This window comes from Nothobranchius furzeri, chromosome 4 (assembly GCF_043380555.1).
Source record: "Nothobranchius furzeri strain GRZ-AD chromosome 4, NfurGRZ-RIMD1, whole genome shotgun sequence".
NCBI lineage: Eukaryota > Metazoa > Chordata > Actinopteri > Cyprinodontiformes > Nothobranchiidae > Nothobranchius > Nothobranchius furzeri.
In genome coordinates this window covers 59,150,976-59,171,023 of record NC_091744.1, presented here as the reverse complement: position 1 = coordinate 59,171,023, position 20,048 = coordinate 59,150,976, and the positions used below count along the sequence as shown (strand labels likewise).

The following is a 20,048-nucleotide window of genomic DNA, read 5'->3' as shown; positions in this document are numbered from 1 at the left end:
AATTTTCATTGAGGCACCCCCCATTGGCAATTCTGGAGGGTGGGAGAACATGGGCCTTGGCACCTGCTGAAATCTGATTGGCCCTCAGAAGTGCCCCTGTCCTGTCACTCATTTATCCTTTGCCTCTGGCCTGTATAAATATTGTGGCCCCTTGATGGCCCTGTACTCAGAAAAATCCTACATCCGCCACTGGACACTTCTGTACCTGTAATACCTGTTCCTGATTAGTGCACCAGTTAAGAGCAGGCATGATCTGCTGCAGCCCAACACTGGATTTATGCAAAACGGAGAGCGGTCCTAAGGATGTGGAGTTTCCAGCGGACCTGAGATTTGGTGCAATGCGAACCGCTGCATGTGCTGTCAGATCGAAAGGCGGGGACCTCCCACTCCTATTGCTATAACAACCACAGGGCGGTCGGTGTGCGTGTCTCGATGGCACCGCAGCTCCACTGCTGAGTGTCATCCTCCAGCTGCAGCTGCCCGACCTCACCTCACGGCTCGGCTCGGCACGGACCCGGTTCCCGTTGTTCCTGTGAATGTGAACAGCGTGGAGGCTCAGGCTCGGGAACCGCTACGTCAGGCAGATTAGTCAAATAACCTCGGGGGGTAGGACATACCTTCCTCCCCCCTCATGGGCTCGCCTTGCTGCACGCATGGACTCACACACTGTCACATAGCCAGGAAGCTGGGCGCAAACAACTACAGTACTTTTCTTTTTCGTGCCTCTCTCTCTGTGGTTGACTGTGGTGATCCTCCAGCGGCGTCTCCTCCCCTCCTCCCCTCCTCCTGGTCCCCCGGTGCGTAATCATGGCGAAAGAAAACGGCGAGTCCAGCCACGGGTCTTGGAAAAAGCATGTAGATGACATCAAGAAGATCTTCGACTTCAAGGAAGTCCTCGGAACGTGAGTAACGCAAGACAAGAACAGCCTCTCGGGCCATCCTAAAGTTTGCACCCATTTGAGCGTCAGAAAACAATACCACACTGTGGCGCTAACGGAAACGAGCAGACTGTTGAATGTGTTTAAACTTCTTTTTAGCTGCAGCTCCAGGATCTGGTAATCATCAGTCACAGGAGGTGATTCAATAGATGCTTCAGTAGCCTTGTAATAAACAACAGCTGCGTAGTGTTCTTTTTGTCAGTTCATTCAGAACTACTGCAGCATGTGTATGGGGAGCCGACTGTAAAACAGTACATTTAAATAGTAAAATACGTTTTTCAAAATCACGTCTCTACCACATTTATAGAGGAATGTGTCTAAACGTTTAAATCTAAAATATAATATGTAAAATGTAACTGAAGTGTAAATAAATCTGAATAGTTTAAAGTGTGTATTTTTCTTGGCCATAAGGGGCAATAAATCGTTAGCAGCAAGCAGCAGTATTTTTGTGTTGGAGTAAGACCTTACCAACGGATGCCCATTAGGGTCAGAAAGCCGGAGGAGTTCAAACTTCAGCAAAATAACAAGCACATCAGACTCCCTTTCATCACTGGCAACAAGTGAAGAGGTAAATGTGTTAAACAACATTTAAGAATGGCGAAAGTTTGTAACCGTTTCTTACAAATCAGTAAATGCATTTCATCCTCATGGGCTCCCGTAGAAGGAAGCATGGCATCTAATATGGCGTCGCCGAGAGACTTAGACCTGCTCCCATGTATTTTAGACCAGATTTTTATGGTTATAAGTTATAAAGCTGCTAATATTTTTCAACAACTGGGCATCATTTCATTTTCAACAACATTTTGATGGATATTTCTAGAAATTAATGGTAATAATTACACATTGTTGCTTTAAAGTGCTGAAATCTAAATGTGGGAGTTTTAAAGTAAATATTTATGATAGAAATAATCTACCAAAAAAAGAAACATCTCCTAACATCTAAGTCCTTTTGATGACAAAACTGATCTGGTTAATTGAGGACTCTAACTTGTCCCTATATGAGTGTGTGTTTGTGTCCCTTTGGTACCTGTCCAGGGTGTCCCCCGCCTCTTGCCTAATGAGGAGTCAGGTACCAGTTCCCCTCAACACTGGTGAAGAAGAAGTAGTTAAACTTTTTTTTAATTCTTAATAATTAAATTAAACTTGACATATTTAGATTTTATTTTTGAATATTATGAATATTTGATGCTAAATATATAAAAGAAGCTAATAGTTTGCTGTTTTTTTTTTAATATAATTTTACCATCAACACCCTATGCAGCCATCTATTATCTGTGGCCTGGCTCATTTTTGTAAAAATGGATTTGCAATCACAAAATAATGAAACTGGTTCTGAAATGCTGGCACCATCTGCAGGGACTTTTGTACTCAGCCTCTTTCTCTTCTTCAAACAGCAAAACAGATCTGGACAGACAAAAACATTATGTCTGGCTTTCTGTTCCTTTCTTTCTGCTGAAAACAGCGGTGAGAGCTGCTCTGCAGTGGGTTTTGGAGTCCATTTTGGCTGACTTTAGTCTCTCTGAGCTCAGAACAGTCAAATTCCTGAGTTTATTTCTGTCTGCATACTGTCAGAGCTGCCTTGTTCTGAGCTGTTTCCTCCAACAGAGACTCTGAGAGTGTTCCCCTGAACGTGCCTTGTCAAGCTCCGTGATGCTGCTAGGTGTTATCACACATTTAATGGCGTATTTAACATTTGTGTGGCACACTTTTCCATCTAAAGACGCATCTTGTCCTGCTTGGCTGAGAAAAATATGTAATGTTATTTAGATTCAATGGAGGGCCTGTGCTGGGAAGAAGCCTCGCCTTTAGGGAATACGTTTGTTTTGATTTGGCCCCAAAAGCCGGTGTCAGTCTTTGCAGAAATGGCTCCTTCTCTCAGTGGCTAATGCTGAATCTGTAATTAACAAGAAAATGCAGATTTTCCCTTCTAAGTAATGCAGAGTTATCTAGTGGGAACCTTTCCCTCCTTCTGGCTCTTCTCACCATCTCATTTCGTGAGACTGCTCAGTCTGACTTCCCGTTCTGCTGCTTTTTGAACAGAAGGTTACAGGTTGGTGATTCACAGCGCAAACTCCACTCTTCAGCTGTTGGATTGAGCTTCTTTACCTGGAGGCACTTCTGATTTCCTCCAGGCTTTCATTTGTGTTTCAGGAGCCTGTGAGTAACACCAGTGAATCATTGTGATTTAGCAGTCAGGTTGGAGGAACGCGCAACCTTCGCCCACGACGACATCTCCTCTTTTGTCGCGACTTGGCCTTCAAGGCTTCATGTTGTTTCAGCGTCCTGTCTGACTTTAAGAGAGGTCCCTTTCCTTGTTCATGTGTCTTAATCAGGCGAAGGGTTGTTGCCTCACAGCGGGGTTCCCAGCAGGACACGTGGGCTAGAAAAGCCCAGCAAGCCTGCAGCTTTGCTCGCCTCGAGGATTAAAAATGGAAGAGGAGGAGACAGATTATCCCCCTCCTCTTCTTCTTGTTCCACCTGGTAACTGTAGGTTGAAACTTGCTAGGTTGAGCAACATTTCTGTTGTTTTCCCTTTTCTTATAAAAAAAACAAACAAAACAGTGAACAGATTAGATATCAATAGTTTTGCAGCAGCGGGAGTGTCACTTCTTCCACACGTTCCTGTTTAAGATACATAATGAGATCTCCACCATCCACACTAGGCCTCCTCTTGCCTTGGAGCTAATTTCAGACCCTTAAGCTGCTGATACTTTGAGGAACTGAATTAAATAACCTGACCGCATGTATGTTCCCACATCCCAGCGGGCTTAGTGCTGTTGATGTAAAGCTTGAGGCAGGATTAGCACTCACCGTGGAGGTTTTGTGTTCTTTGCCTGTAATACCACTCAAATAGAGCCTGGCCTTTTGACGTTTAGTTTTCATTTGGTTAACAAAATACCTTATTTAAAGAATAAAAGTTTTTAACATACACTTTAACCTGACTGATGTCCTCCACCATAGGGCTGGACGATATAGAAAAAAGTGTATCGATATCAATTTATTTATATTGATCGATATTGATAAATTGTAGAAAATATATTTTATGAGCAGCCGTGGCCATTTTAGTTTCGGTGTTATTATTTTTTCTCCGCCTCTTCTCGCTGAGGCATCATGATCGGTTTTGGCTTGAGAAGGGGAGGGCCTGGTGACTAGCATGCCCCTGTGGTTTTGATTGGTTAGGAGTAAGTAGTGAGTCTAGTATGCTGCTAGGTTATAATGAAAAAAAGGAAACTTTTATCAAAGTTTTATCGACTCATTTTTTTTGTCTATCGCAACACGTGTCTATCGATGGATATATTGAACTATTGAATTATCATCCAGCCCTACTCCACCATCTTTCACACCTGTGATTTAAGCTAAGGTGCTGAGAGAGGATGGCCTTATAGCTGATTTTATGTTTTCTATTAGCACTCCGTGTACTTGAAGCTGCTACCATGCCAGATTACACAGACTTAAAGCCATTTTTGTTGCTGATATCAGTTAGCTGTGGTGGGCATCTTGAATTGAGTTGTCTCCAAATGTTAATTAGCTGATGGATGTGTTGGTTCCTTCTTGGAGGTGTCCTGACATATTAGCATTTTCATTTAATTTAATTTTATTTTGGACAGTACGTGTTGATGAACAACACATGAAAAACATGTTTGTGAACATGAACAAAAGGTTAATTTTGACCCGTCGCCCCAAGAAGAGATTTAAAAACTTTCATAGCAAACATAAATGATTACAATCTCATATAAACAGGTATCATAATGTAATATAGGCATACTGTTTGTTAAAGAAAATTATTAATATCAAACTAAATAAATCACACCACATAATTTCATTCTGTTTGGAATTTTTCTTTACATTTTTTAAACAAACTACTCACATTTATGACTTTTTGTTCCTGGACAAATTTTCTGAAATTCTCAGTTCGAAGCACTTAAAAAAGTAGGAATTAAGTGCCAGGAACCCATAGGACAGAGGTTCTCAATTGTAATGGTCCGAGGGCCACTCACAAAAATGACCCAGAAGCAAGAGGGCCGGGCGGGGGCGGGCTGTTTGGATCCCTGGCTGTAATGCACATAACACACAAGCTTGCAATATAAAGGACAACACCTGTCCCCCTCCAGCTCGGCTGTGGGACCCTCACCATGTAACCCTCATGTCCATGCTGTCTCTGGAGGAGCAGATAGGAGACAAGACCTCCTGTAACTTAAAATGAACCAAAGCTTCCTCCCAGTTTATCTTTCAGCTGAATTTAACATCAGTTTATCATCATGAAACAAAAGAATAAAGAGGAACAAGAACTTCTATCTTCTATTTCTCTCTCCTTTTAACTTCTCCGTGTCCCTAAATAAAAGAGACAGACAGTTACGCTGCAGCCGCCTTCACTGGCCCCGCCCCCTCCCCAAGACCGGATCTCCCGACATCACAACACTCGGTCTGACTGAGCGCTTCCAGGAGAAACAATAATTAACTTATGAAAATAATAATACGTGTTTGGAGGAGCGTCCTCCGATCCTCTCTCTCTCTTTCTCTCTCTCTCTCTCTCTCTCTCTCTCTCTCTCTCTCTCTCTCTCTCTCTCTCTCTCTCTCTCTCTCTCTCTCTCTCTCTCTCTCTCTCTCTCTCTCTCCCTCAGTCGCTGATCGAGCAAGCAGAGCGTGCCGCGTGACAACCCGCTCAATTAACATAATTCACGGCCCAAATCCAACAGAACCGATCTGGCTGATTGGATTTGGGTTCGGTCTCAGGTTACAACTCCAGCGCTCAGCCCTGTAGTACCACATAAAGGTGGACCAAAGTTTCTTACCCGGTAAATGTGGAGAACACCGCTCTGACAGATGTGGATGCTGCACTGGTGCCGCCGTTAAAATAACAAAACCACATTCCACTATAATTGATTATGGTCCTCTTCTATGATGCAGAATCTTTTTATGTCTGCATCTCATGCATTGATTGTTTGATTATTTTCCTCAGCTTTATCTATCATACACCTCCCGGTCGGCCGTCGGGGGTGGGGGGTGCGCGCCGGGTTTGGGGGCAACAAAGAGAGGGCTCTCGGGCCGGACGTGGCCCACGGGCCGCCATTTGCGGACCACTGCTGCAGAGCCTCATGCTGCCCCCTATAGTCTGGGAGAATATTGGCTCACTGGCTGCACAGGTAGGAAATTGGTTAGAGTACGTTCCCAGTTCTGACACGCGTTCCATCCTTGCATCAAGCATAAACCAAGCTTAAAGGCTGAAAAATGTATCACACCTTAAGCCCCTCTCTCTACTCCCGTGATTACGACTGGAAGCAACGCCTCTCGTTCCTGAACGTGAACCTCTAGCCGAGCAGCAGGGCTAAAACACATTGTTTTACTTTTCCTATCCTCACGTTTTGCTGTTTATTCTTAGACGTATATTTTGAAACTACTTTGTCCTTTGGCTAACGCGGCATCACATCTTCAAACGCTCACACACGCTCTGTGATTGACATCTGTGTGTAAGCGGATGTCTAACGCTATTGGCTAATGCTGAACGGTGCTCAATCAAAAATAACATGGAGCTCTAGGAGACGGGGGCGGGCTTAGCGGAAAATAAAATTGACATATTGCCTTCATTATATAAAGTACAGAGGAAGACCATCACAATTAAGAGTTTCTAAATAATCATACATAATTCTGGAGAAGGGCTAAACTCTGGATTGCAATTTTACTTTTTGGCATGAACCTGCTAAATGTTGGGGTAGGGTTGAAATGGGGGGACTGGTTTCCACTAACTAACTCTTTAATTACTTCATACCTCTGGTTGTAGTTTACAGCATGGCTGCACCTTTATTCCTAGTGTGGCTCCAGCTGATCCCCTGCAGCTTTAATTATGACTTTGCTGTCGTGGTTTTGATAAGTTATTTCAATGTCACATTTCATTTCTGGTGAAATATTCATGACTTCCAGTAATCCATGAATAAAAAGTCAAACTAATTCATTCTTTTTCAGCTTATCTTTGTCATGTTTTTTTGTGGTGGTTAGTCTGTGTATAAAACAACATTTCAGCTGCTCTTTTGGAGTTTGAAAAATCCAGTCATTTCACTGGGTGCCATCTTGGAAACTGCTTTTAATGTCAGAACAGGAAATGTTGTCATTTAGTTTATTCAAGGTGACCCAGTTCTGTGAGCACACACAGCCTTACTAAACTCACACCTGATCTCCTTAAACAACCCTGCATCATAATACTGTTACCCATAACTACACTCACTGGCCATTTTATTGGGTATACCTGTCCAGCTGCTCGTTAACACAAATTATTAATCAGCCAGTCACATGGTGGCAACTCAATGCATTTAGGCATGTTGACGTGGTCAAGATGATCCGCTGCAGTTCAAACCGAACTTCGGAATGAGGCAGAAAAGTGATTTAAGTGACTTTGAATGTGGCATGGTTGTTGGTGCCATGAGCTGCTCTGAGTATTTCAGAAACTGCTGATCTTCTGGGATTGTCACACACAACCATCTCTAGGGTTTACAGAGAATGATCTGAAAAAGGGAAAACTTCCAGTGAGCAGCACTTCTGTGGGCGAAAATCCCTTGTTGATGTCAGAGGTCAGAGGACAATGGCCAGACTGGTTAGAGCAGAAGAGCATCTCTGAACGCACAACATTCGAACCCTGAGGCAGATGGGCTACAACAGCAGAAGACCACGCTGGATGCCACTCCTGTCAGCTAAGAACAGGAACCTGAGGCTACAATTCGCACAGGCTCACCAAAATTGGACAATAGAAGATTGGAAAAAATGTTGCCTGGTCTGATGAGTTCCCTGTCCTCAAATGGCCTTCACAGTCACCAGATCTTAATCCAATAGAGCCCCTTTGGAATGTGGTGGAAGTGGAGATTCACGTCATGGATGTGCAGCCGACAAATCTGCAGCAACTGTGTGATGCTATCATGTCAGTATGGATCAAGATCTCTGAGGATTGTTCCCAGTACCTTGTTGAATCTATGCCATGAAGGATTAAGGCAGTTCTGAAGGCAAAGGGGGGTCCAACCCAATACTAGCAAGGTGTACTCAATAAAGTGGCCAGTGAGAGTATGTTTTAGAGACAAACAGCTATTTAACAGTTTATGTCATGTTACCGTTGCATTCTGCATATGGAAATAGTCCTAAATCGACATTATTATAACCATTCAAGTATTACTTCCCCAGCCACATTTCACCCTCTCAGATGACAGTTCCTCTAAATCCTGTAGTTTTAAAAATGCTTTGGGCAGTTCTTAACCCAGTTTTGGGTTTTCAGAGCAACAATGCTCCAGATCCACAGGATCTGCCTCTGATCTGTTTATGGATTGAGAGTTGTTGTTGTTTTACTCCTGCATTTATGAATAAATATGTTTTTAACAGCACAGATGTTCTCCAACAGGAGCCTCACACCCTTTTGCTTCCTGTCTTGTGGCAAATGCACCGCACTTGTCTGTAATCAGGCATAGAGTCGTTCAGCAGTGGATCTAATTTGCCTTTCTCACTTTTTCAGAGTTCAGCTCCTTCCTCTCAACTGCTGTTCCATAATAATATGAGGAAGTGAGGAAATGGTTCTCAGAAAACACTTTGACATGTTTTCTGACCTGACCTTCTTCGTAGAGCATCAGCTTGAGTTTTTGGTGCTAGAAGGAGCCGCTGGAGGTTGTTTGCATCACCCAAACACAACATTTACACCCTAACTGGGTTAAAGAACTTTTTTATTTCAACAATCCCATATTTTTTTATATTCTTCAGTGCATCTGCACCTAATGAAAGTGAATGCATTGATCTCTTCCTTTTTAACAGCCTGTTTGAAACAAACATGCACAGTGCTGTGACTAAAGACTTTATCACACACATCCAGGTTACTGGACAGGCGTGCAGAAGCAGGCCTTGGTTGTGTGTTTTCAGCTGCTTTAAGGGATTATTATGTATTTTAGAGTCCTGTTTTCTAAGAGGAAGTGCCGCCGTTGTTCTGTTGTCAGTTCCCAGTGCAGCGCTAAAAACAGTTCAAACACGGGTCGCTCCGAACGAGGAAAAAGGAAATTTTCTGACATGAGTGTCTTGTATTAACAGACAGGTTTTTATTGGGAGCTGCTGCATCTGAGCACTGATCCTTCTCTGAAACACGGCGTGCACTCTGAGGCCTTGAAAATGGCAGCTAGGCAACAAGGACTGTAGAAGTCCCTCTGAAGAAGGCCACCACCTCCATCACTGCTGTCCTCCGGACAGAACTGAACGGGGCCGTAAACATCATTAGTGAAATAATTCAACTTCTGCCTGAAAAATAGTTTAGTAGCTTCAAACCAGATTGTCTTAATTCTTCCAGGGAAAGTTTAGCAGCAAGAATTGTTTTTAATGTTTGTCTGAACTTGAGCTTTGTTCCTGAAAGGTGGCCCTTGTGTGCATCATGATCAATCAATCAATCAAAATTTATTTATGAAGTGCTTTTCATGCAAATGCAGCTCAAAGCGCTTTACAATATTAAAAACAACAGACAGCAGTCGGTTTCCCACCCCTCCCACACAGATTCACATAAGAGATCCCCTTTGTTTCTCCCTCCTCCCACCCTCAATCCCGTCCCAAGCAGATGCAAACTCCCGCACGCACGCACGCACGCACACACACACACACACACACACGCACGCACGCACGCACGCACGCACGCACACGCACGCACGCACGCACACACACACACACACACACACACACGTAATAGAGAAAGGGCAGCTGGCTGAGTGCAGATGTAGTGGATACAAACAAGACAAAAATGCCATCAAAGGAGCCAACTACACCGGGAGCACCAAGATTGGCAGCAATAACCTTGGCAAGAGTAAATATGGGAAGCACCCCGACCGCCACAGCCCACCGCTGCCCCCGGGGCAGTCGGCCCCCACAGAAGAAACACTGGTTTACTAATGAGACTAAGATAACAGTTAAGAAACAAATTAAACAAACAGCTGATAAATAAAAATAAAAATAAAACACAGTGATAAAAGATAACCAAGTAGAAACATATAATTAATTTTATAAAATATTGTACAACAAAGTATTAAGACTGGTTAAAACTAATAATTATGACAAGTTAAAATAAATATATAGGAAAATATGTGTTATTTAATTAAAAAGAGTAAGTAATAAAGCACGGATAAATATATAAAAAATGGTAAAAACAGGCTAAAATAGATCATAATCACTTAAAAGATATTCTAAAAAGGTGAGTCTCTAGCCTGGCCTTAAAAACAAGAACACTCTGTACGGCCCTGAGGTCCTCTGGCAGACTGTTCCAGAGGCGAGGGCCATAAAACTGGAAGGATGCCTGCAGTTCCCTGCAGCTGTGTTTGGGACTGGGAGAGCTGCTGGATTTCTGATTTGTGAAACATCTGAAAGAAAAGAATGAGAAAAGTTCAATTTTTATTAAACAAAGGGCTCCTTTTGTCACACCCTGTCCTGTCTCCCCATTTGGTTCAGCCTGCGTCTCCGTTAATTGCTCCCACCTGCCTCTCGTTTTCCAATCACCCAAGCTCCCAGCCCTCTTGTATTTAAACCCCTTCAGTTTTGTGTCTCTTTGTGGATCATTGTTTCATTGTCCAGCTTGTGATCATTAAATACTTTTACTCGTGCTGGTTTGTTTGTCTGCCTGCCTGCTTCCCTCACCCGCATGTGGATCATTGCATCTGCTTCACTCACCGCCACGCGCTGACAGAATGATCCACCTCACTAAAGGATCCAGCGGGGAGATTCTCCCCTGGGAGTGCCTGCTCCAATTTCTCTCCTCGGACCACCGGCCGGCTTCTCCTCCTCCGGCGTCGTCTCGCCGCAGACGCCGCCACCGAACTTCAGCCTCTACGATCCTCTCCACCCTCCTGGAGCCAGATGAGAGGTTGGACCGGGAGACGCTGCAAGACCGCTCCTGCTACGTGGGCACCAGACTGGCTGTGTGCTCCCCGGAGTTGGCCCACGGCGTGGGGAAGGATGCCGGGCTCCACCGCAACCCTGTGTCCCAGGACGGAGCCGCGAGCTCGCCGCTGCCCCGGCTTGGACCCGCCCCCAGTCAGACCAGCAGTCCCGTCTCCGGTCCAATCAGCGCCTCCTTCATCTGCAGGCAGAGGAACCACGCCTACAGCCCAGCTGACAGAGCTCGCCGGTCTCGAGGCGGAGCTTGGCCGGATCCGTCAGCTCGTCAGCCTCCAGGAGTCCCACCTGGACACCCTATCCTCCCCGAATCACCAGGAGAAGGTTTCAGTCCAGTCAGCAACTCCCTCATCTCAGGGCCAGAGGAGCGAGCCCGCGGTCCACCCAGCAGAGCTCACCGGTCTCCGAGCTGAGCTGGCCCAACTCCATCAGATCCTCAGTCTCCAGGAGCTCCAGCTGGACGGTCTGTCCTCCCTGCTCTCCCAACTTTGCGGCGCCTCCAGTTCGGTCTGCTCTGGTCCCGGCGGTGACCCAAGAGGCTCTTCCCTCGGGCCGGCCAGTCCAGAAGTTGGCAGCTCCTCCTGCAGTGGCTCCGCCACCACTCCAGAAGTCGACGGTTCCGGTCCAGAAGTCGGCGGTCCAGAAGCCGACACCCCGGGACCCGAAGCCGCTTCCAGTCCTGTGGCCGACGCCTCTTCCAGTCCTGTGGCCGACGCCTCTTCCAGTGCTGTGGCCGACGCCTCTTCCAGTGCTGTGGCCGACGCCTCTTCCAGTGCTGTGGCCGACGCCTCTTCCAGTGCTGTGGTCGACGCCTCTTCCAGTGCTGTGGTCGACGCCCCCTCGTGTCCTGAGGTCGACCCCTCATCCACTCCAGAGGTCGACGCCGTCTCCTCCAGCCCCGTGGTCGACGCAGCCGCCTCCAGTCCAAAAGTCGAGGACGTCCCCTCCAGCGTCTCTGCCTCAGGTCACCGCCGGTCCCGCCCTCGCCAGACGCAGGCCCCCAAGAGCCCGTCGTCGTCGCCTCCTCCTCTGCTGCAGATGCAGGCCCCCAAGTTTCATTGTCCAGCGTGTGATCATTAAATACTTTTACTCGTGCTGTTTTGTCTGCCTGCCTGCTTCCCTCACCCGCATGTGGATCCTTGCATCTGCTTCACTCACCGCCACGCGCTGACACCTTTACTCTTATTTCTCACTTGATGAATCATTTCAGTTGTGAAATGGTGGCATATTTGTGTTACCGTTACAGCCGCAGTAGAGGCTTTTGGTCCTCATTCATACCTGTCGTCAGGTAAATGTTGATTGAGTCCTTTGTTTATTTATTTTATTTTGCCTCCAAGCTGCCAGACTTTATTGTAATCCTCGTAAAGGAACTTCATCAATAATTTATCCAACCTTCTGTAGGTTTTTTCTTCAGTCTTTCTTGGGACTGTGGCTTCTTTTACACCAACGTTTAGGTCCTGACCATTTAGGGGATTTTTTTTACTTTTTGTTCCCTTAGGTCACTAAACTCTAATCTGCTAAATATCACTTTTCCAAGCACACACTCTACAAATGCTGTTGTCAGGTCTAAAGATCAGACCAAAAATGAGTGAAAAAACTCAAGTGGTGCTCGCTGCAGAACCACAAAGGCGGAGCTGCACCAGAAGGTGGAGCTGCACCAGAGTCAGACCCGCCCATTCCAGAATCAGCCCCGCCCATTCTATCAGAGTCAGTCCAATTCCTTCCAGTTGTCAGGCTTTATAGCATTCTGGAACCAAAGAGGGTGTTATGGCTAAAAAATGCAAGATTGAGGACGGAGTTGAGAAGTGAATTGAACAGTTTTTGTAAAGGTTCCATATAATTAAAAATCTAACTTTTGGAACTTTTAATCATGTTATATTGTCATTTCCTCATAAGAAACACGCCAAAGCCATTTTTGGCCTCATTCATGCATTTTCTTCCCATCTCAGCTTCAATTTGGTCTCCTCCCCCGAAGCGGGTCTGGTTTTGGTTCTCAAATCTGGATATTCTGTGAATTTTCTGACAAATTATTTCTGAAATGACTTCTACTGAGACACCGCCAATAAACCATACATCCCATCTCCAAAGACACACTAAATAGCATAATAAAATGTAACTCCACCTAGTTTTATCAGATATGGTGGTGTAGTGGTGATGGTGTCAGGTTGACGTGCAGTTTTGCGCGGGTTCGCCTCCCAGCAGTGGAAATATCCTATAATCTCTTTTCCTCATTTCTAGCTACACTTGCCAGTACTATGTTTACAACAATTTATTGGTATGCCGTTTAACATATAATGACTAATGTGTTTTTTTTATTTATTCATTCGTTTATTTAGCCAGTGTGAGTCCATCTGTGAGCAGAGTTTCAACTAAAATGCTGTTTAGGAACGACCAAATTCAAAGAACTTGTAGAGACATAAATATTTTGCTGAAAATGAACATTACAACTAAAATATGAACAAATTCAATGTTTCAGCTGGCTAAATAGATTGTTGCCGACCCCACCGAGAATCGAACCAGCATCAGCTGAGGGGAAAGCAAAACTTAACTCAGACGATCTTGCCACTGGACTAACAGAACTCACATGGTTGTGGTACATGCTGTTGTACAGGAGTTTTATTAGAGCGGCTGTGGGCAGATATTCGCTAAGAGAAACTTTTTTATTTCGGGATATATTCAGACTTTGTCATGTAGCAAGTTATATTTATCTTGTTTAATTGGAGCATAGAACATAGCATTAACAATTGTAAACTAGTAACAGCCGTAATTCATGTGGGTCAGGTCAGTTTGCGATAAAGTTGAAAACAAAAACGGAAGTCAGTGGGCTAGGCTGAGTTTGCGTGAATGGGCGGGGCTGACTCTGGTGCAGCTCCACCTTATGGTGCAGCTCCGCCTTTGTAGTTCTGCAGCGAGCACCCTCTCAAAAAACTGCTGAAGTCCTACGAAAAACTTTGAAAGTCCTGTAAAAACGTTTGGAGAGCCACAGAAGAAGCATTTTAAAAAAATGCTAAATAAAATATGATAAATAATAAGAAATTGGGAGCTAATTAAAAACTAAAGATTACTTTTTAAAAATAAACTACGCCTGTCTTTTTCTTACTGGTTGTTACATGGTTTTACTGTAGATGTGGAGATGCTACAAACACTTTTTCTAAATGCTGCATGAACAAATACCTGATTAATCTGTCATTAATAATCTGAGGAGGAGTTAAAATCTCATTTATATAATAACCACTAATTTAGCACAAGAGGGAACGTGTGTTTGGGTGTTTTTTTTTTGTTTGTTGTAATTCTTTCCTGTTACTATGACGATCATGCACGTCTGGAATCAGCTAAACAAATGTGCCAAAATCCCTGAAATCTTCTGTTGGTGTTTTGAGCCACTCAGTGGATTCAATGATGCTTCGCTGCTTCTTCATCGTGTTTCATCCTCCTCACGGGAACATCTTGAACTGTTTAGAACACCTTTATGGTTCAGAAGATGATTGATGAGATTTATGCAGAACGAGTCCCTGTCGGATATAAATAATGTCCGTCTGTTTGCCTTTTTCTAGCAACTAGAAAACTGACACGGAAGAGCAGCAGAGTAAAGCTGGGTAAATGGTTTTACTTCGATGTTTAACTGTAGGAACTTGGCTCCATAGCTGTTTAAATGAGGCTCAAAATTGTGCTCTTATGATTTTAGTTTTGTCTACTTCCTGTCTGGTTTCCAGGTTTTTTATATATGTAGAGAGATGACTTTGACCAGGAGGCTTCAGCATCCAGCAGCTTCACCTCGATTATTAGGCCTCAGCATTTCTATTGTGTTGCATAACCAGCTGCTGTAATGCATCTCACCCAAGATGATTCAGTGAGATTACTCAGCAGTAGCAACAGAATACACACACCGGTTCCAAATACCCATAAGCAAACCTGTGCCTGCAAAAGCAACAAGACTCTTCCGTCACCAGCATGCATTTGTCTTATTCTTTCAGAATAAGCAGCTGAGGTCCTGGCCTTGAACAAAGAAATTTGCTAGATAAGACTGGCCTTGCATCTGCAGCAACAGCTGACGCATTCACCCAGAGCCGTGGCTCTTTGCACATTGTGTGGTGTTCGCTGCGTGACTGCAGACTGTCACACTCTGCTCATAGTGGTATCAGGTTGTGAGCACAGAGAGCTCTGCAAGGAATTTAATATTCAATAAAGATTATTATTCCGCAGAGCGCTGACCCGATTGAGCCGCCTGTGACACGAGGTCAGGAACATTTAGGAGTTATTTGTAATGCAAAGCAGGCCCAGATGCGCTTCACCTCAGATGGATAGTCATTGTTTTTGTTTCAGATTTGGAAAGAAGATAATTGGAAGCATTTGTCACAGCTGTCTCTGTGGCTGAGTCAGAAACCTCCAGATCCCCTCTCTGCCTCTTGTTTGGGGCTTGCGGCCCAGTTTGTCAGGCATCGTGTGCTGACAAAGTGATGGTAATGGCTGCCTTGGATTGTGTCAAGTTGTCACTCACAGGAAGTGATGTTATTGCCTGTCAGTGTGGTGGGGTGAAGCAGAGCTCAGCAGCACGCTCCTTTAGATCACAGGTTTCCTGTGGTTTTCATCATTGTGTCTGTCCTCTTGCAGAAAGCAGAGTGCAACCTCTTGAACAACAGAAACAAGTTGCCTGACAGGCTCGGCGCACAGATGGTTGAGGAATTTTGCACTTCTACTGACGTCCACACAGCTGTGGAACTCTGTGGAGTGTGCTGAATAGAAATGATGCTCGTTGTCCTCAGCGGTATCAGCTGCGGTGGGCAGACGGTGCCGTAATGGGCCAACATAGTCCACCGGCTCCCTGACTGTATTTACATATTGCCCCACATGCATGTGCCAGAGTGAGGTCAGGTCAGAGGAGTCGGACGCTCTGAGTTCACGCTGTTTTGTTAGTCGTGGCTGTGTTCCATCTCGTCACACCTGCAGCCAGGTGCTGTTTTTTTTATCAATAGGCTGTTTGTGAGCTGTGGCTCTGACTGACCCTGCCCCCCCTCGCCCTCCGTGTGATGGAGGAGTGAGGGATTACCTTGGATTTGATGGTGTACAGCAGCCGACTGTGGTGCTGAGTTCAGAGCTTGTCTGGTGGAACTGATTACAATCTGTGCACATAATCAACCCTCCAGCGTCCACGGTGGTAGGTTTTATGTGACACTTCAGTACGTCTGCTTTCCTCTTTTTTAGGAGTGGTCAGGGGTGATTTTCCGTTGCAGGGATCAATCCATCCATCCATTTTCTGCTGGTTTTACAAGGTTCGATTAAGGAGGATCCAGATACAGCAGGGAAACCCAGACATCCCTCTCCTCAGCAACACTTTCCAGTAATACAGGACTCCTACTGAGTTATGGGTCTGTGGTACATGCCTGGAAAACCTCTAAAGAGATGCACGGTAATCTGATGACAGGACCACCTCAGCTGGCTTGTTTTGAAGAGAAGGCTGGACTCTGCACTGATGTTCAACGCACAAGTGAATGCAGTGTTGAGATCCTGCTTCTTCCAGCTCCGACACCTTTTCAGGATCAAATCCATGCTTTAAAAAAACAATCTTGGGATTGTCTCGTTCGTCTTTGTACTGTCTAGGCTCGACTACTGCAATTCTCTTTATGTTGCACTGAATAAGTCAACACTGTCAAGGCTTCAAAAGGTTCAAAATGTTGCTGTGGGAGAGCATCCCCGATCCTGGTCACTTTGCGAAGGCTTCCGGTAAAGTTGTAGATAGACTTTAAGGTGCTTCTGTTCACATTGCATCTCTAGTTTGGGCAGCTCCGTCGTTCCTATCAGCACTTTTGGAGAAGTATGCTATCTCTAGATCCCCATTTGCTTGGTGGTAACTAGGTCTAAGCGTAGATGTTGAGGGGATTGAACCTTTGCAGCAATAGCTGTATTCATCTCTAAGGGAGACCCCAGACACCTTGCGGAGAAAACTCAATTTAGGGTGCTTGTATCTGTGATCTCATTCGTTCGGTCAGATAATGCAGATCAGCCAGTAAATTGAGAGCTCTGCCTTCCTGCTCAGCTCTCTTCACCATGACAGACCACTGCAATGATTCTAACCACCTCACAGAGGATGCTGGTTTTAGCCCCTTGGATCCAGGATATTATCCTTTTGTTCACAATCCAAATCTCTTGACTACGGGTTGGATTGTGCATGGACCAGTAAACTGAAAGCTGTCTCAGCTCCTTCTTTACCATGATAGACGGGTATAGAAGCTCTAATTTCTCATCTCAAGATGAATTCCTGATCCATTTGTCCGTCACTCGAGAGCAAGACACCGAGATATTCCTCCAGTTGAGTTAATGACGTCCTTAGGCTCAAAAAGTGGCATATTGGCATGACAAGCTGTGAAATTAGGAAAAGTCCTGGCTGTTGTTGTAACACAATATCAGGTAGAAGTGTCTCTGCTTCACAGTAGAATAATCTTGTGAGGGGAAGAGCAGTTTGTCTCATTCTCACAAAGCTTTAAAAGAGCTGGTCCACCCCGAGTTTTTCTCCTTAAATATTTAAAGTCCACGCACTTCAAAGTGTACCAGCAGAGCCTTTCCCAGAACATTGTAAATCCTCTTCCAGCTTGACTTCTTCCCATATAGATTGCTATGCCTGCAGCCATTTTTCCCACAGGTAAATGATGAAAACCCCGCCTGATGTAAAAGACGTAAAACGTGATGCAAAACCTGCTCCAGCCATCGGAACATCAGCTCCTGTAGCTCATGGCTTAATTGTGATGTTCCCTCTGTTGGAGGTTGTATCACAGACAGAATGTCTGTATGGTATGTTTAGGGTAATCTCCAGCCTCATAATCCTTCCTGCAGCAATTTGAGATAAACCGTAGTCTGGATTAAGGTTTTGGCAAGTTATGCAATTTAACTTCTGTAGGATTTGAGCAATGTCATTTTATCTCACCAGCTGTCCTACGGTGTTCATGCAGCAAGATGGGACATTATTGAAACAGCTCTGAACTGACTTTAACTCTAATACAGTCTGGTTCTAATATGCTTTCTCGTTTAAGCTAAGAATGCATCGACTGCTTATCAAATTATCAAAACGATTCCGTTTTTAGTTTAAAGGGGACATATTATGCAAAGCTCATCTTTTGAAATCTTTTGTGCTGCCATATGGGTCCCTACTGCATCGTTAAATACTCAAAAGTGAGAAAAAAAACCCAACTGTTTACGTCCGTGTTCGATTGTAGGAATTAAATGAGCCATTTTAAAACGGCCTCGATTGTGACGTAACATATAGAAAAATTATAGAAGAGTCACTTCTGACGTGCAAGAGAAAGCTGCTGCTGCTGGAGGACCAGAGGCTCTACTCCGAGCCCCTCCCAGATATCAGAGCTTCTCAGCATATAGCTGCTTATAGGGGAGGGTGGGCGTGGCCAACTCCCGCTTATTTTCTTAAAGTGACAGAGCCCTGAACTGGCTCATTCTGGAAGGTAATGAAAATGTCAAGAATAAAAGTGCTGAAATAAATTTATGTGAGATGATTTTAATGCAAAGAACTTCTTAAACATGTTTTGTATCGACCATAGAACTATTATAAAAAAAGGTTGTGTCTCTTGTAAGTGTCTATTTTGACCTGGTAGCAGCATGTGTAAGAGCTGTGACAGGGAGAGTTAGAGACTGCAGTTATTACCTTTTCAAAGAAAGGTTACGCTCTTTGAACTTTACGTGGAATCAAGTTTGTGCTTGAGCTCATGCTGGAAAGATTTACACAGCTGTAAATGGCATGATCTACAGATCAATTTGGAGATTTTAAAGCTCATTTGTTTGTATTTAAATCACAAAAGGATTTGTGCAGACTTTGGTCATTTTAAAGTCTTGCTGCTTGTGAGCTTGACCCAGAGAGTTGCAGATTACTGCTTATTTCCAAGATCTCGGCACGAAGCCAATCTTTAAGATGCTTGTTGGGGGAAAAGCAGTGAGGGAAAAAGTGATAACAGTGCCTGCTCAGCAATAGTTATCAACTATCTGGTATCATAGCAACACATAGACTGCTTGAACAAATATTCCCTTAATTCTGTATTTGTTTGGAAGACGCTGATGGCATATGGCAGAGGAAAAGATGCACTGTCTGCCCTCCTAAATGGAGGGTTTTAAAAGTGTTTGTCATGCTTTTGGCTGCACATAAGCCCTGCACAGCAGGCTGCTTACCACATGCGTAGACTTAGTCAGTTCTCAGTAAATATTCACAATATGCTGTTTGTGTACTCTGTCCTCTCAGTGCCCCTGACTATATGTCAATATTGTCTGAGCTGGTAACAAATGGGACTTTAATGTGTATTTCTCTTTGTTTCTTGCAGCGGTGCGTTTTCTGAAGTGGTGATGGCTCAGGAGAAGGTCACAGGAAAGATGGTTGCTATCAAGTGCATTCCAAAGAAAGCCCTGAAGGGGAAGGAGACGAGCATCGAGAACGAAATCGCCGTTCTCAGGAAGTAGGTGCAGCATGACTGAGTGATGAAGGTGTTTAAAAAAGAAGAGCAGCGCTTTTGAGAAGAGCGACCGGCTTTGGTCTTTCTCTGACAAGCTTGTGTTCCTCTGCTCCCGCGGCTCTCAGCTGGTTTATTTAGTCTCAGTTTATTTAACAGTCGCTGACAGGCTTAAGTAACCGCCCCGTCGGATCCCATCTATCAACCTTTGTGGGATTATAGAGTGTACACACACACACACACACACACACACACACACACACACACACACACACACACACACACACACACACACACACACACACACACACACACACACACACACACATGTGCATAGACACTCCTGCACAACTTGTGATAGGATTGCACTGACACCAGGTGACGCATCGTCCTCCAGGGCCTGATGGGTAAAATTTTCAGAAAAGCTCAGTTATCAGTCACCTTAAACGTGAGCATTGCTGTGGTCGGGCGTAGTTGCTTGGTTACCGTTCTAACTAGCTCAATAATCTCTCTTTTCTGTTGGGTTCTCATATGTTTGTTCTCCCTTTTTTATCTTTTTATTTCTGACACTCCTCAAACTGCAAGCTCATTTTCATTCCAGACTGAGAAAGAAGCAAAGCTGTGAAGGTTGTTTAGTCCTCGGAGACCTCCTCCTCCTCCTCCTCATCTTCAGTCTTTTCCTTTTTCCAACACCAGCCCTTTAAAGACTCTTTGTTTTCCTGCCTTTTAATTTTTTTACTTTCCTGGACTCAGACTCATCTTCATCCATCACTTT

At 44.6% G+C, this 20,048-nt stretch overlaps 1 protein-coding gene across 1 annotated transcript in view; it reads left to right on the top strand.

Annotated features, from left to right (window-relative positions):
* Positions 1-672: 672 nt before the first annotated feature.
* The window catches only part of LOC107388454 (calcium/calmodulin-dependent protein kinase type 1D), a 33,945-nt gene continuing 14,569 nt past the window's right edge, over positions 673-20,048 (top strand). The window contains exons 1-2 of the mRNA XM_015963994.3: positions 673-902; positions 19,148-19,279. Coding sequence (XP_015819480.1) covers positions 808-902; positions 19,148-19,279 — 227 coding nt within the window. The 5' untranslated portion in view covers positions 673-807. The remainder of the gene's footprint in view (positions 903-19,147; positions 19,280-20,048) is intronic.